General features: G+C 32.1%; 2 protein-coding genes across 5 annotated transcripts in view; one reads left to right on the top strand and one right to left on the bottom strand.

The window, feature by feature from the left end:
• The window catches only part of Rhogef3 (Rho guanine nucleotide exchange factor 3), a 127,103-nt gene extending 110,310 nt beyond the window's left edge, over positions 1-16,793 (bottom strand). Inside the window, exon 1 of one of the 3 annotated variants that reach the window (XM_083038966.1) lies at positions 16,500-16,793. The gene's annotated coding sequence lies outside the window, so the exon portion shown is untranslated. The remainder of the gene's footprint in view (positions 1-16,499) is intronic. The other 2 variants (XM_083038964.1, XM_083038962.1) reach the window with 2 other exon arrangements.
• LOC145936276 (venom acid phosphatase Acph-1) lies at positions 7,693-11,805 on the top strand. Of its 2 annotated transcripts, none has more exons than XM_083038325.1 (7): positions 7,693-7,932; positions 8,332-8,439; positions 8,906-9,171; positions 9,484-9,640; positions 9,718-9,841; positions 10,510-10,721; positions 10,916-11,805. In XM_083038325.1, exons 1-7 carry the CDS (start codon positions 7,840-7,842, stop codon positions 11,207-11,209), a joined length of 1,254 nt encoding a protein of 417 aa, XP_082894451.1. In that variant the 5' UTR covers positions 7,693-7,839; the 3' UTR covers positions 11,210-11,805. The 2 variants fall into 2 exon arrangements, with proteins under 2 accessions (XP_082894451.1, XP_082894452.1); XM_083038326.1 differs by having other exon boundaries at positions 7,698-7,932; positions 10,943-11,805.
• Positions 16,794-17,324: the final 531 nt, after the last annotated feature.

Here is a 17,324-nt window from a genome sequence, read left to right as displayed (position 1 = left end):
CGTGCGCCACACCAGGTAACACCCTGCAGGCACTTCCTGTGTAACACATATATCCCGCTACGACATTACTCTCCCCTCATATTTAGTCCAGATTCCAACGGATGTTTTCAAGTGTCCCAAAAGCCAGTCAAAACTATTTGTATGTTATTTATATGCATTTTCTAATACTTTGTATAAAAGCATTTTGTGCCGTGATGGATTTATGTGACTTATCGACATAATACAAGATAATTATAACGAGTAAATGAATGCTTTATTTTGTAATTAAAAAATTAACCAGTTTTTTGTTTACATTTTGAGAAATTTTTAAACTGGAAGAAGATAATTTGTCGTTATTTTATTAATAATAATGCTTGGTAAGCTCTTCGATCTTTCAACGAATCGAATTAACGCGAACGCACGAGGCTCGCGTTATTGAATACAAATTATCTTTTTTGATTCTTTATAAAGCCTCCGATTGCTTTTTATACAGGAAGTTATCTCAATATAAGCGTAATATATTTCATAAAAAAAGTACAGAACAGACGTTAATGGCTGAACGACTTGTTTTTAATATTTAATCATATCATACCGATTTAGATTCATAGAGACTCTACGAGAAAGAGAGTTGAGAAGCTGTACTATATAATAATGCATCTTTAAAAAGAGCAGCAAATTGAGAGAGTACGAGTCATATTTAAATGAACAAGAGAACTTTTATAAAATAATAATTTAAAATTAAGTTTACTTTGGCAGTGTTACTTTCGTAAATATATAAAGAGAAAACATCTATAATTAAATAATCTCTTCGATTATTATCAAAGGTCAGCTAGAGTTTTATATCAGAGTGAAAAATGTGTTTGTCGCAAGAAAAGTAGAAAATAGTAAATAGATTAGGCAAGAATCTTTTAAATTAGGAAAAAGAAAATTGAAATTTTTTAAATGTTTCGAGAAGTGGGATAATATGTCAGATAGAAAGTGAGAAACACACATAGAGAAAGAGAGAGAAAAGAGAGACAAGGACGTAGATGGAGGTGAAGGTTGAAATTTAACACGAAAATCGTGCGCTGGCTGCTGGAATAACTCGATGTAGCCTATCGATCTTAGGCTAATCTGCAATGGTTCCTAAAGAGAGAGAGGAAGTTGTTTCCGAACGTATCTCTTCACGCTCCACGACATCTGTCGATAAGTTATTCAATTCTCGACACTATTGGATTTCTCTTTCCTCGTGAGATGAATCCTCAGTTGCGGTTTAACTATATCCTTGTGATCGTAACGACTTGATAAAGAACAAACTCATTTTTCGTTCGTCTTTTTCGATGCCCGTGTGCGTCTGTGTAACGTCCCGTTTTCTTCCAGAGAATCGAACTCGCGGAAGACTTCGATTCTCTCGAAGAAGACGAAAGCGGAACTGCAGATAGTACAAGACATCGTTTAAACGCAGTTGTATATAATTATGAATTAACGTCGGTAGATGTGTCTGGCGAACCTGTAATCGTAATAAAACTCGCAAGTCTGTACACTCGTGATAAGAAGCTCACGTCTGATTTGCGGCCCATTCATTATTAACGCACATGTCTGCAATAGAAGCTTCTCTCTCTATCTCTATCTCTCATTACTTGCAGCGAGAAGACTGCACTTGAAGCAACGGAGGATTAAAATTCATAGATATCCTTGAGAATGGATGGGGGTTTCCTGGATATCTCGTAATGGTATCATTTCGCGCATCGATCATCGCAATTTTCCGCAAGCAATGGTTATTCCTTTCCTTTTCCCCGTTAAAACTCTAATAAACTTTTAAGATATTAAATCTCATATTATACGTGTTCTCTGTAAATTGTCTGGAAAAAGTTTTTCCAAAATTTTATATTCTTAGCGTTTGTATACGAGCTTTTCGTGTATCACGTATGTCGAATAAAGCATTCGAGATATATATGCGCAGAAGAATAGGATTACAGACTATTGCGCGACGACAACACACGTGCTCTTCGTGCGCGGCATGACCGATTATGCACCGACGACCCGATGAATGCAGCAGTGGCGCATGTTTCCTGCAATCTCGCAATTAGATTTTACGGAGACGAAGAAATTAAAAGATACATTTAGCTAACTGGCAGACGCTAATATTATTTGTACTGACTATAATCGTGCAATTTTCGTTGCCATGATTTCATCGGTTTTGTAAAGCTTCTCTTGCATAAGAATGGCGTGTGCATTTCTAGATTCGCAAGATCGCCGATATTTTTTTTTTTTTTTTTTTTTTTCACCGATAAAGTACATTTGCATTCCGCGCTTGTGTGGAAATGTGTGTAACTATGTTTCTGTCACGTGTGAATAGTGTTATAATAAAACCAGTATCCGGTCTGTTTCTGTTTTTCTCTTTTACGCTTCCTCCTTTTCCCTCACACTTCATAGCACCTGTCGATGTATCATTCAAGGTCATCATTAGTGCAAAGTTACGGAACAAACCCGCAATCGAATAATCGATAATCATTAACGATAAATCGCCAACGCATACGTTTAGTAAAAACAAGTATCTAACTCTCGTGTCATGTGCCTCGTGAATAAAGTTTGGATTAAAATCTCTCGAACACAATGATGAAACCCAATGAATTTAATGTGATTTTCATGATGATAAAATTTAATGTGATGTTGATGAAAAAACAATTCTCATAATTGACGATCTGTTGATTTGTCTTGTTCATTTAGTAAATTGAATTTTACAAATAAAATTTACTCTCTCAATGCGAATGATACTTGATATATCACTTACATATCATTTCTCTTATTATTAGAGTCTTAGCATAGGATTATTACATACAATAACGTATTGTAATTTATACAGTCTGCTCAGACTCATCAGATTGCGTGTGTCTCAACAGATTAATTTCAAACTGTAAACGTATCGCATACATTATACATGTTAAATCGCTTATACCGCAACGCAGTTGCAACAACATATATACATATTCGTGTGTGTGAGACTATTAATTCTTATTAAAATAAAAATTTTAGAAGAAAAAAGACTATGTGCAAAAATACAAATATAATTTATATACATATTTTTAAAATAAATCTTAAATAATTATTATAATTATTAACAACGAAGATTAAATCAACCAAACTGGCAATTTTTTTTTCAATCACATGTGATTCATTAATTGAATAAATAATAAAATTGCCAGTTTGGTCGATTTAATCTTCGTTGTTATTTTATCTATTGCCGACATCCAAGAATCAAGCATTAATTATAATTATTATTTAACAAAGAAGTAATAAACAACATGAAGATCTAATATCTTTTTAAACAACATTCACAAAGATATTTATCTCAAAACCGGAATGTTTGATACATACGTATGTACGTACAATTATGTAAATTCGTCACATTATATCATCCATTAGCTAGAGAAATTCTAAATGTTTTCATAAATTCTTGGTCTCTCAACATAAAATAACTTTATGTGTGTATGTGTGTTATATAAAATATTGTTAATCAAAGCAATTCATTTATGAAGATTGAAGTTATTTAATAATATTATATAATTACGTTCTGGTTGTTTCTATCATTTTGTGTAAAGCTTCTAAATCTGATTAGAATTGAAGACTATTTATAATCATTGTGTATACGATTTAAAATGAGGATATGAGACACGCAATGCGCGTTATATGTATTATATATTTTGAAATTTATGGTCATTTGTGCGATATCAAAGTATGTTTACAATATTTATTAGGAAGATAGAATTAATCGTAAAATTCATGGAACCGATTGTGGATTAAATGATGTTTCAAAAAGTTATGCTGTTTTATATATATAATTTTCAAAAAGCAAAGTAAGTTTTTAATTTTATATATATATATATGTGTATATATGTATATATATATAAAATTAAAAACTTACTTTGCTTTTTGAAAATGAAGAACAAAACACTTCACTCCATTTATGACGTAAAGAAATCACACACACGTATATGTGTAAATTGATAATTTAATTCAAATATGTTTACATATTCAAATTAATTTCAAAATTTATAATTAATGGACAGTATATTGTGTGATCATGTTTCATATTAATTGATATTATCACATAAAAAGTTATGAATAAATAATCAAACTAACTTTGATATTAAAACTTCAATGAAAGAAAATCAATAACACGCGTTTCTTAAGCAAATAAATAACTATGACATTTATTTTACTAATATATTGGTAAGTCTACATATTCAATTTAAAATATTGTTTTAACTTCTTTTCAATAACATAAATATATTTAAAAAAATATCTTTAAAATATCATGTAAAATATGATATTCAATAATAAAATTTACACTAATAAACATAATATTTGAGAAATGTTTACTTCGTATTTTATATTTGTCATGTACATTATATTGTCATATTATAAGATTTTATTAAATTTATTAATTGGAATTGTAGTCAATTCCTGCTAATATAAAAGTTTTTTTATGATTATGCAATATATTATAAAGTTTGTAGAAATTCAAATTAATAATAGAAATATTTCTGTCTTAGAGAAAAGTTACTGTTAGTCGACAAATATTCGACAATGATAAAATTCATCAGTTTATTTACTTTTTTGAATCGTAAGTGATCATTATATAAGAGTATCGTAACTACGATTTTACGCTATACAATTAAGGTAGAAATAGAAGTAGCATAGAAGGTTAAGCATTAAATGATTTATAATGATTCGTGTAGTTGTAATAAGGTATTGCTAAATGAAGGCCGCGCGAAAGGCGTTTTATTCACGTAATTCATACACGGATATAATAACACTTGATCTCATTTACTTGATCTTAAGATCTAAAATAGCATTGACCTCACACATAGAAAACTATGCAATATGTTTTATTATTTTGTAATAAATCTAATATATATAAATATTTTAGATCTAATATATTGATAAAATAAGAAAATATGTAATTGCGAGACAGAAGAGAAAAAAAGAAAAGAAAGTTTTATATGAATATTAAAGTTGTAAATTATACAGAATCGTCCAAATGACGCATTACAGCATAAAATTTCATTAGGTTGTAAGAAGTCATCAATCGTGACAGAAAACACTTCAAGGATTTATACATTTGTAATAAAAAATGTAACGAGCAGATATTCTCTCATGTTCTAATATATCGAAAAATTTTAGGGAGTTTTTCACGTATTGCATAAAATTTTAAAAAAGCTTTTCTTTCACATAAGAGCACAAGATATGGATATCATAGGCTTGGTTAATATACATATATATACATGACATAATCACATAACAACTTTTTTTTCCCTCAATCGTTCGAGTTATTGATTAAACATAATTGTGCGTCATCATCGAGCCTATTGCGATTGTCACAATTATGAAATCATATATGTATTACTGATGCAAACTGATCGTTAATTATATTGTAGTCAGCTACCATCATAGTTAATTATAATGATAGTTATAAAGTCAAAGGGTGTATTAAAGAGAGAAAATTGATTTTTTTAATATTTCTCACGACGTTCGGTTGACCAGATTTACAGTTTTTCCCAGAGAATTTGCTATTAAATGAACATTCGATAGTTTTGAGACACTTTGTATGTACATAATGGCGATTCACTTTTTTGTACACGTTACGTAAATAATTATTTCAGCAATATTTTACTGTTCCGCAAAGACGCGCCTCGTTGCAAATGCGCGTAATACGCGATCATGGTTTATTGTTTTCGTAAATATACATACACGTTACGTAAATGATTATACGAATAACATGTTTAACCGTTTCGCAAATTAATTAATTTCGTCACAAATGTTAATCAGAAGTGCCGAAATAGATTTCCGATTACGCACTTTATTCTTGCCTGAAAAAGCTTTCAGATTTTCCCTCAGCTTTCCATGAATTGAATCACGGAAGGAAAATCTATTGCGGTGAAGTCAAGTGCGATGATTCCACGGAATTTACGTAAAAAAATGTGACACTGTTCGACAAAGTCGACTCGCTGTCTCATGTCATGCAATCATTAGATTGATTTGAATTCTTATAAACTGTCTTGGATAAATGACAAAATCGCATTGATTCCATTAACGGAAAACGGATAAAATTTTTAAAAACTTATTCGAGATCAAAATATAATATAATTATTATAAAAACCTTAGAATTAAGAAAGAAATCCAACAATTTTAAAACGAATAATTTCCATGAATGCTCTGATTGCACTGTAGCTAAATCTATAGTTTGATGAATGTCAAAATATAAGCATGATGTTATACTCAAAAGAACTAGACATCCTTGAGACTTCAATAATGTGATATGAATTCGAATGTAGACGATTTGACATCTGCACCTGATACGACATGTCAATTTAATATGCCGATATGTCGCAGGAATATCGATATTTGATAAATCTAAGAAAAATTTTTTAAATGCTCAAATTAAAAATATATTACCTCTAAAATATTCAACAGAGAATATATATATGCACACGTATACACGAAAATTATATATCTAAAAAAAATTACCAGTCTTGTTCGGAGAAAATCAAATAAGACAAAACTCAGAAAATTAAACTTAATATACTTAATAATTAAATCTAATTTATAAGCAAATAACTATTGTGTATTGTTAATCAAGTTTTAATTGTTAATAAAATATACGACTATACGTATATGTACACACACATACCATCTATACATATATATAAATAAAGAATTGTAGAAAGAACTTCTCGAACCTTTAAAAAGTTCGTAAATATTCCGCTTTTATGGTAACTACACAGATCCGTTTGGTTATTTACGCAGATGCAGATAAACCTGACCGAACGACCAAGCATTTGCGAGTCTCATAAATTCAGCACATTCATGGATATGTGCAAGAAAGCGTTTTTCAGTTAAGAGAAAAAAAGAATGCAAATTAAAGACAAACGACATATAAATGCGCCGCGTAAAGTGATTCTGGGTAAAATAACAACGCCATGGGTTAATTAATTCAAATGTGTTAAAAAATGCAATAAGAAAATAAAAAGATATTTTCTTTTTTTTTATTAACGACAGAAATTCTCGCCGTTAATCCTCAATTATTTTCTTTTCTTATCTTTTTCTCTATTAAAACTATTGTATGGCTAGTACCGATATACCAATCTTTTAAAGTTTTTAATAATATAATTTGAAAAAAGATTACTTTTTCTAACTTACTTTTAGATCTTAAAAAACTGATTAATTAAAAGTTAACTAAAGTTGAAACATTATAGGAAAAAAATCAGGCCAAAAACCACATATTTAATTAAAAATTAAAATGCTCATATATCAATTTAAAAACATTTCTTTCATTAGCATATTTCAAAAAACATCAAACAAATATCTGTTATACCTTATCGCACATTTATGTAAAGTATCTTAAAATCTGTCAAATATCTGATAAATCTCACTTTATCATTCATACAACGACGCAATAATAATTCGTTTGCATAATTTATAAATAAAACATTACGCAGTAGGGAATGTGAACGTTCAATCTAAAAATGTCAGAAATGCCTTACATGATTATCATTTGCGGTTTTCTGTGGGTTTTTACTCTTTGCTTACGTGTCCTTCGAGGAAGATGACGATCGAGATAAAGAAAAAGGATCAAGCGTCACTAACTAAGAGCGGGGAACTTATTAATAAAAATGATTGGAATTGTGAGCCTGTTTGACTGTTCCTTATCCCACCCCCACTCGCGGATGCCAACTGAGAGAGGCGAGAGTAGAAATATAAACATATAATCCGTAGATTGTGCCGTGAAATCGTTGATTCCGAACGCGACTGTCGTCCACGTCGTGTTAATTAAGTGCTCGTTCGAATCGAAAGTGTCTTCGGGAAGACATCGTAAAGATGTCTTTGATACCGTCAACGATTTTCGCCTTATTTTTTATCAACTTCGTCTCATCGGCCGATTCCGATGTGGAACTGCAATTACTTCATGTGGTAAAGGATTATTTAACTTTTCGTAGGTACGCGTGAAATCGACGAGAATCGCTTTCTTGGAGAATGTGTGTGAACAACGAAGTGAAAGAATTTTTTTCGATATTTTGCAATAAAAAATAGTTTGAGATTTTTTCTTTCAAAAGTATGAAATAAGTGTTATTCCTAAATTGTTTCAAATCAGTAAAAGGCAGATAGATATTTTTGTAGCGCAAGTCGCGCAGATGTGAGTTTGATGTCGAGAAAAGTTTTCGAGAGAAATTAAGAAGTTACGAGAAAGCGATCCCTCGTACGAGAGACAAGTAACGAAACATTTGCATTATCGTGACACAGTTTGTGAGGTGACAGTGATGATAATAGATGATGACGACATAACTTACATAAGTATGTTCTGTTTCAAAGATATTTCGCCATGGTGACAAAGTGCCCCATCGAGAATTCCAAAATTACCCCAATGATCCGCATCGAAATCACTCTTACTATCCGATAGGAAACGGCGATTTGACGAATGTAAGTATAAATTATAGCGATTAAAATAAAATATCGTATTGTGTAATTCAGCGATCAATTTAATTGTACTAACAATTATGTGATTTAATCATTCGGGAACGAAGTATATTATAATATTGTTTTGTTACGCAATATATTCGAATTGCTCACGTGTTTTAGAAGTAAATTAAATCACATGCTGTCATAAAAAAGTTATCACAAAGCAGTTATCTATTTTATGGTCTTCGTCTTATATAACACGAGCATTTGACATTTACCATCACGCGTCATCCGAAATTTCAAACGTTCTGATATTTTTTATGATGTAAAAAAATTAACTTTCTAATTTCGACATATATAATCGTTATTTTGAACTAAAGATGAGAAAATATTTCAGTCTAAAAAAAACTTATATAATCTTTCGATATCCATCTTTCGTAGATTTGTCTTTCTAACTATAATTGCTCTCTCTCTCTTGTGCAATTAGCAAGGCAAGATGCGGGAATATAAAATCGGGACTATGTTGCGCGGAAGATACGATCAATATTTCGGCCCGGATTATTGGCCGGCCAAGATCTATGCCCGATCTACGGATGTCCCGCGAACCCAGCTGTCTCTCCAGTTGGCCCTAGCAGGATTATTCCCGCCCTCCGAGAGGCAAACCTGGAATCCGCACTTGCCCTGGATTCCGACGTGGACGTTCTTCGTACCATACAAGACTGATAACCTCTTGTTTCCGCACTTTTGCCATCGGTAAGTAACTTTACGGAAATTGGATCGCCGGGACATAATAATGGAATAAATGATCCTTAAATCTTGTTTTTTAGTCTCTTTTCATCGATCTTATCTATTTTGTACTATAAACATGTTTTTATCTTATTTTATGGTTCTTTTTATTTTATATATTTAACCATTTTTCCTCTACAATGCAAAGTGAGCAAAATCCGGAATAAAAAGAAAAAGATTTAATTATTTTACTATTTCTTATACGCTTTGTATATGTAACTTTATCCAATAATGGTTCAATTTAAAAACATGATTACTTTCCTTTTTATTAATCTTTAGGTACAGAGAAGAATATCAATGGTTCCTTCAACTCGATAGTACAAAAAAGATAATTAATAAATATAAGAACGTAATGGATTATTTAACCGATCATTCTGGTAAATTAATTAACAGTACGGATGCAGTTACCCACATGTATAATTTACTCAAAGAAGAGGTGAGCAATTATTTTTCAATAGTAATATAAATCGTCTAAAATATATTTCATTAAAATTTTTATCATACAATTTCTAGGCTGCGCAAAACTTGACACTGCCAAGATGGACCCAGAATGTTTTCCCTAGTCCGATGGAAGAGATAATAGAATTGGACTTCAAACTTCGATCATATACAAAGACTTTGAAGAGATTAAACGGAGGTTGGTATGATTATTATTAGAACATTTTTCTAAAATATACTAGCAAACTTGGGCAATGGATTTTGTTTATCTCCTATAAGAAAACAGATCAATTATATAATATAATACAATGAAAATAATGTTATTTTCCAAAAGTTCTGCGTCAAAATTCAATTTGGCAAGATTAAATTATAAATACAATTATTATTTTGTATTAATAACAAATAATAGTAATACTTGTCGTGTAATTCAGTAAAAATTAACAGATGAGTAAACGAGAATATCAGATGTGCCATTATTTTATTCCACATTGTTTAAATTTATTTGTATTTGAATTCATGAAACGTTAGGGTAAAATGTATCGTTGCGGGAAGAAGTGATTTTCAACAATTCCTTTAAAACTAAAGGAAACATAATATTCATCCTTTAAGATCACAGCTTTATGAATTTCTTAGGTATTCTCGCAAAACTTCACCGCAAGCAGAAAGCATTTATAACTTGAAAAGAATGTATTTCTGAACTTATAATCATGTCTTTTTTCATATTCAAAATGAATAAAATACGCTGCTGGTATGATAATTTACTCTGAGAATATCTCTCATATATAATTGACATATCTTTCATCTCATTATTTAAAACAAACTACTAAAATATTTCCATTGTATTATAATTCTATACTACTGTTATAGGCATGTTGCTTCGCAAAATAGTGGACGATATCCAAGAGCAAAGAACAGGAAAATTGCCACAAGACAGAAAAGCTTTTCTATTTGGCAGTCACGAAGCCAATGTAGCCGCTATTGCCTACGCTTTGGAAACGAACGAACCAAAAATCCCTGCTTATGGTTCTACGATTATTCTAGAGACTCTCCAGGACAAGAAAGGAATTTACTACATCCGGGTATGTTACATGATACTTGTCTCATCAATGAAATAAACCCACGAATTAAATTATATCTATAGATCCGCTAGATTTTCCATATAGAAAACAATCGATGACAAGTCTATCTATCAAAATATATAGTTTAGAAAAAAAATCAATTATTCTATTTTTATCATATATACACTACACTCCTGTTGTAATATTTTATATAGTACATGGAGATTGCTATATTTTCACAGGTTTTATTATGGACTGGCGTTACAGAACAACTTATAATACAGACGATTCCAGGTTGCACGGAATTGTGTCCCTTCGTAAAATTTCTCAATATTGTAAAGGATGTTTTACCGAATGACGACGAGTACTATTGTCGGCGGAATAAAACGACGGAGGATCTTATACCACATTATCAATCGTCGGCGACACGTATAGCCGACGACAGATTTCGGCGATACATCTTCTTCGTCGTTTTGCTCGCGTTCGCGTCGAAATTCGTACAAAAGTGATCTCTATCGACGCGGATATGTACTCTAGAAATATTTATTTTCCATTCTTTCGAGGAATGTGATCTTAATCAGGAAAATAGTTGTGAAAACGATCGGCTTGCGTTCTAACCGATACCTGTATCGGAAATGCTTCATCGAACTATGAGAGTACTCGGAAGGTCCAGCGAGGTTGCGGTTATACATTTCGCTGCGTATGTTGCGGTTAGCGCGATTGATGTATTTTACCGCACGTGCTGTTACACTGTCGCGTTACACACGCAAACTACTGTGTACATATGTAAATAGCTGTCGGTATATTGATTTTATTGTAGCCGATATCGTAATCATTTCAAAACAAACATCTCATTCATGAACGCGCATTATCCAGAACATGGGATTTTCCAAGCCAACGTCGGATTTAATCAATCATTCATGTTCGTAAGTAAATGTGTTGGCAAAAGTTACCTACGATACTCTGTGACATTATCCATTGCCATACAATACAAGCATCTAAAAATCACTCTAATGTTAATATTTTGAATAATATTGTATTTATGATCTTGTGTAAAAAGTTCCATGAAAATCAAATATTAATAAACCGAAAAATTAATGAAGAATTATATGTGTTTTTTGCCAATTTATTATTTGTATAGACATATACATAGATATATTTAACAGTATTACGTAATTTTTCAAGAGAAAATTTGGTTCTTCTCTTATATTAAATGTAATTAAATTTTTTATATGAGACTCTGATAATAGAAAATAATGCAGCAACCTGGACATGTAAAAAGTAAACGTCAGTTTGATAACCGTTTTATGTCACAGATATCGTAATCGGATTAAATTCTTCGTTTGGCGAATGCGAAATTAGAGCAAATTTGATTCTAAAACGAACAGACTGACTCTTCTATTCTCATCGAGATGAAGAGTTCAAGAAACCTGAAAGCGATCGAATAGCAGTTTCCACGTAGAATCACGAGATAGAAATGGATACCGCGATTTCGATCGACAAATTTGTCGCTTTGATTTGGAGAGTCGTTAAAATTGTAAATGAGAAGAAAATGGCAATCAATAATATCTCTTTGCATATAATTCGCGCGATACAATTCAATATTTACAGCGCGTTAAAATGAGAAACACTGCTCCTGTAAGATCCTTCGCCGTCGTTTTCCGTTCTGCATGGAATCAAGCATCCCGACGTAGAGATACGCGCAAGCAAGAGGGGTCCCTGCACTTTCGTTACGGTGATTCACCTTGCGTGGCGAAACTACGAATGCGTGTGCATCTGGGATGCATCCGTTAAGGAGTAAGTACGTTTCGTATGAAGCGCGTTATTTACATGACGTTTATTATATAACGACGGTTCTTGATGGCATACTGCCACAATAAGGTATCATGTGATACCACAAATGATATACGTTTATTTTATATTCTGCTATTATTAATGAAATTAATGCATCCAACACGGTCGAGGATTAAAACGGTATAAAAAATTAATAGCGCGACGACTCCTCTCTTCCCTCTCTCTTCTTTGACCTGATTTGAAATAGCGAGTCATTATTCATATTAACACGAATAATGGCATCGGTATAAATACACACTCTATAAATTATGCTCAATAAAATGTATTTGGTTAACCTGTTTTTCTTTCCACTGCTATAAATATATTTTTATTTGTGATACGCGGCACGTATTTTATAATATTAATTTATATCGATCTCGGGCAATATACTGACTTATTTCTAATAAAGAACTAACTGGAGTATTTCGAGATTAATTGTAAAAGAAACGTTTTCGATACGATATCCATAATTAGCCGCCTCCGATATAGTCCAATGTGCTTTGTACTATTCGATACGCGCTACAAGCTACAAGTAACTGCTATATACTAATTTACTCGAAATTGTACGTATACATAGTGTGCAAGTACGTTGCTCAATTTAGATAATTAACAGTGTTGAATTTAATTAAAGCTTAACGAAATCTGAACGGATCATTGACAAGATTGATAGCTCGTATTTTTGTTTATCAAAATACTACTATACTTTAGGCGTCTAAACGTAGGAGAGATTCCTTCTCGTTAGAAAAGATATAAAATCTCGTTTTAATAATTTTTTATAAAAATATATAATGCATAGAAATGCTTAAAATGTTTTTGTGATATTTAAAAAATCAATTGCATGATAACAAGAGGCAGAAATTTTGTAATATACGTTCTTCTTTTTCGCGAATTATTTATGAATAGTGATCGCACGTTCAGAAATATGTGTACCTGATCATAAAAGATGGCAAATTACAAGCGTATAAAGGTGAAGGTGTGGGAATGCATACCACCGATGAGCGGTAGTAATGTCCTCTCAAGGCAAGAGTTTCTCAATAGACGTACGATTGTTTAAGTGACAGGCACAGATACGGTGCCGGCGAAGGAGCATCGTGAGGAATTTCTAGTTTGCATTACGCGAATTCCATCGTCGCATATATGTTCACCCGTTCTTTAAATATTTTTAATATTTCATCAATTGCCAAGAATGCGAGATTTTGCCGAATAAGCAAGATAGAATACAAATATATAAATATATATAAATGTAATCATATGAATATAAATATAATCATATGAATTATAGAGATAAAATAGAGAAATTAATATTATAACAATAACTTTGTTATTCATTATATGACAATAATAAATATTAGATAGTAATTAAAAATTATAAACATATATAATTAATATTCAATCAAATTTAATAATTATTGCTATTCATTCGTAAAGCAGATAGCTGACTATTAGATATCAGCAATTGTCACAATATAATATCAATTCTTCGATATTAATACGTTTTTTTGAAATAATTTCTCATTTTTTATACAAATTATCCTTTTACTTTTCTATCTCTTTTGTTAAAAAATATTTTACTCAAAGTATTTAATTAATATTTAATTAATATTTTGAGTAAAATATTTTTAAACAAAGGAGATAGGAAAGCAAAAAGGTAATTCGTATAAAAAATGAAAAATTATTTCAAAAAAACGTATTAATATCGAAGAATTGATATTATATTGTGACAATTGCTGATATCTAATAGTCAGCTATCTGACTATTATATGTTATTACGAATGAATAGCAATAATTATTAAATTTGATTGAATATTAATTATATGTTTATAATTTTTAATTACTGTATCTAATATTTATTATTGTCATATAATGAATAATAAAATTATTGTTATATTATTTTTATACAAAATGTATGAAAAAAGAGCTTGCTACGAGTCCGTCACGTATTTCTTATGGGCGCTTTCCTCTACTGCGCAGCGTATTTCACAAATAAAAGATGTAATGTATTCCTGCTGCAAGCATTCATGTAGCTACTGTAATATATCCCTTGCCGTCATGGCCGAAGGTCGAGGACAAAGCTTGAGATTCGTGCACGTGCTCATGAAATGCAATATCTTTGAATGTACAAAAATCCTGCTTTAATATTTTGATCTAGCTTCGTCTTTAACATTCCACTCGATAGTGAAACAATAAATGAAATAGAAAGTACCGTGTGCATATCTGTGTGTTCTAAGGGGGAAAAAAAAAAACATAAACACCGGAGCCAAATAAGATCAGATTGTCGGAAAAATCCGGCAAAGTGGGAGTAGAAAGGTGGTAATTGTTACAAAGAATTACGAAGGATGAGTATTGTATGTATATTTTACAACGAGGCGCGCGTACAATCGTGAGCATTAAATCATTGCAGCTTCTCTGACCGTATAATTCAAGCTGTATGTAAGTATTTTCTTACATGTAACTCTCCTGCGTGACGATTATATCTTCTAAGTCTCGCGAATCGCTACGATTTTCCGACGAATAAAATAATATATAAAAATAAAATATTTTTCGAATAACGAGTAAGCGAGAGATCGAATCTTTCAACAGGATAACTCGGATTATCACTTTTTATTTTAGTTAGATTTGAGATTTTTTCTTAATTAACGATTTTTTCTGTTCTGTGTATATATATGTTTTATCATCTTGTGCAATAACATATCGAAATTCCGATGAAATGTCTTTTATCTCGCGAAATACTAATGGCGAAATCGAGTCTGTGGTATGCGAGCAAGTGCATTATCAACAGCAACTGCGTTAAACCGGCAAATGCATTTTGTATGTTTCAGTAGGATTGTATCCCATGTCGCGCCGAATCGCTGCGATAGTCTCCGCGATAGTGCTCCAAAAATATTGGAAACAGTTGCAAATTGAAGCGAAATCCTCTAATCTATGAATCAACAACGTTCTGATAAAATAATCTCAATATAAGCTATATAATCTCTAAACAAAGTCATAACGCGTAATAAAAAAAAAAATAAAAAAAATAATGTACACTGTATTAGGAAAGTAATTTTTAATTTTTACAGTAATTTAATAATTTTTACAGTACCTGTAAAATCTGTTTCTACGCGGATGCATATTATATAATCTATGCAATTTATTATTATTATTATTATTATTATGAATCACATTATAACTTTTATAAAGCATTTGATCTCATAAATTATATAATGTGTACTGTACCAGCGATAATTACAGTATATGAATTGAAACGTGTGACAACGTAGCTAGTGATCGCTCATTAACGCGATAAATACGTGACGTATCGTAATCAATTCCCGAGAGTACCGATGGGAACCGCATAGCGGCGGAATAGTTTTCGGAGTTACGAGAGACTAATTACTCTTACCTAAGACCAGATCAAATGATAAAACGGATAACACGAGTGTTCATTATCCGTGTATGCTGTGTGCGCAACTTGTTAATCACTGGTTATCGCTAAGAGAAAGGGCTTATAATACCGTGGAAACAAGTATACAGACATAAGTTATCTTCTTACGACTTTTTTATGACTCTAATTGTAAAATAATAATCGAAAAATATTGGCGTTATTATTTTTTCTGTTGGGAATAATTTTCTAAAAAAAATAATATAGAGAAAAAATAGTTTAATTGATTTCTCGTTTTATTGTTCGATGTTAAAAATTATGAGATATGCATCCTGTTTACTAAATCACCGGCATCCATTCGTCGAAGTTTCGACGAAATTGGAAAATCGCGAGACATGACTTCACGCCGGTGACATGCGTCAGGTTGCGCAAACGTGATTCGCATTTAATCGCACGCGCCTGTCGTTTTATGTAATGCGCCTGCGAGATGCACATGGATGCATCGATCAATTTCAACATAAATAAGCATTCAAAAATTGCAATAATGCGAGCGCTCTCGGCCGAAACGGCACAGATAATGATTCAATAAGGAAGCAAAGACTTACCGGCGAGAAGTCAGAAGGCTGGTGTTGTGCGCGAAGTTACATGCATATCAGTTGCGATTCGAAGTTATCCTTGAGGCGCGTTGCACTTTGAAAATCCAATCCCGTGTTGATGGTACTGGAGCCGTATTTGGATTCGTTGCACAAAATTGTTTTCACTATATATGCACTTCCAAATTTGAAAGGCGAATTTTGTTCCGTTCGCTCTGCGGCGTGCTCGTAAAGATGATAAAGTGTTGCGAATGCACTCGGCGAATTGTATGACAGATAGCGAGTGACGCACGTTGCCAGGTTGATGCCGCTGTCACGCCTCGGGCTTCTACGGCGGTGCAACATCGTAGGCAGCAGGTGCCAGGTAAGGAACTAGGAATCCAGGTGCCCTTGCTGCCGGCAACGTCATTACACGGCCGCGACTCGCTTTCGCAATTTGCGCGGCGCGCTTCAGAGTTGTGCGCAGTCGCGCCATTCTAGTCGCTGGATGTCGAAAACAGACTGGAGATTTAACTTTGCCGTGCATCTACCAAAAAGAGAGAAAGGAAAAGATAAAATGACATAATCGAAAATATAATAGATTGAATATATAACTCGATAGAGTTCAATTGCGATAAAAAAGTAAAAAAGAATGAGAGAGAGAGAGAGAGAGAGAGAGAGAGAGAGAGAGAGAGAGAGAGAGAGAGAGAGAGAGAGAGAGAGAGAGAGAGAGAGAGAGAGTTTAAATTATGTTGTTACACCTGCGCAACCGACGCCGTTGCAACTAAAATACATTTCATGCTTAAATAAAATTAATTTGTGCTTTAGACAAATTTCAAACACATAAAATGTAACCTA

This window comes from Prenolepis imparis, unplaced genomic scaffold (assembly GCF_030444845.1).
Source record: "Prenolepis imparis isolate NDT839.2.m4 unplaced genomic scaffold, iyPreImpa1.0 SCAF_5, whole genome shotgun sequence".
NCBI lineage: Eukaryota > Metazoa > Arthropoda > Insecta > Hymenoptera > Formicidae > Prenolepis > Prenolepis imparis.
The sequence above is the reverse complement of the archived record's forward strand: the minus strand, read 5'-3'. Positions and strand labels throughout refer to the sequence as shown.

Coding starts and splice junctions, on each gene's coding strand:
- LOC145936276 (XM_083038325.1), top strand. CDS start 7,840: ATGTCTTTGATACCGTCAACGATTTTCGCCTTATTTTTTATCAACTTC. Junction 7,933..8,331: donor AACTGCAATTACTTCATGTG/GTAAAGGATTAT, acceptor TCTGTTTCAAAG/ATATTTCGCCATGGTGACAA. Junction 9,172..9,483: donor TTTCCGCACTTTTGCCATCG/GTAAGTAACTTT, acceptor ATTAATCTTTAG/GTACAGAGAAGAATATCAAT.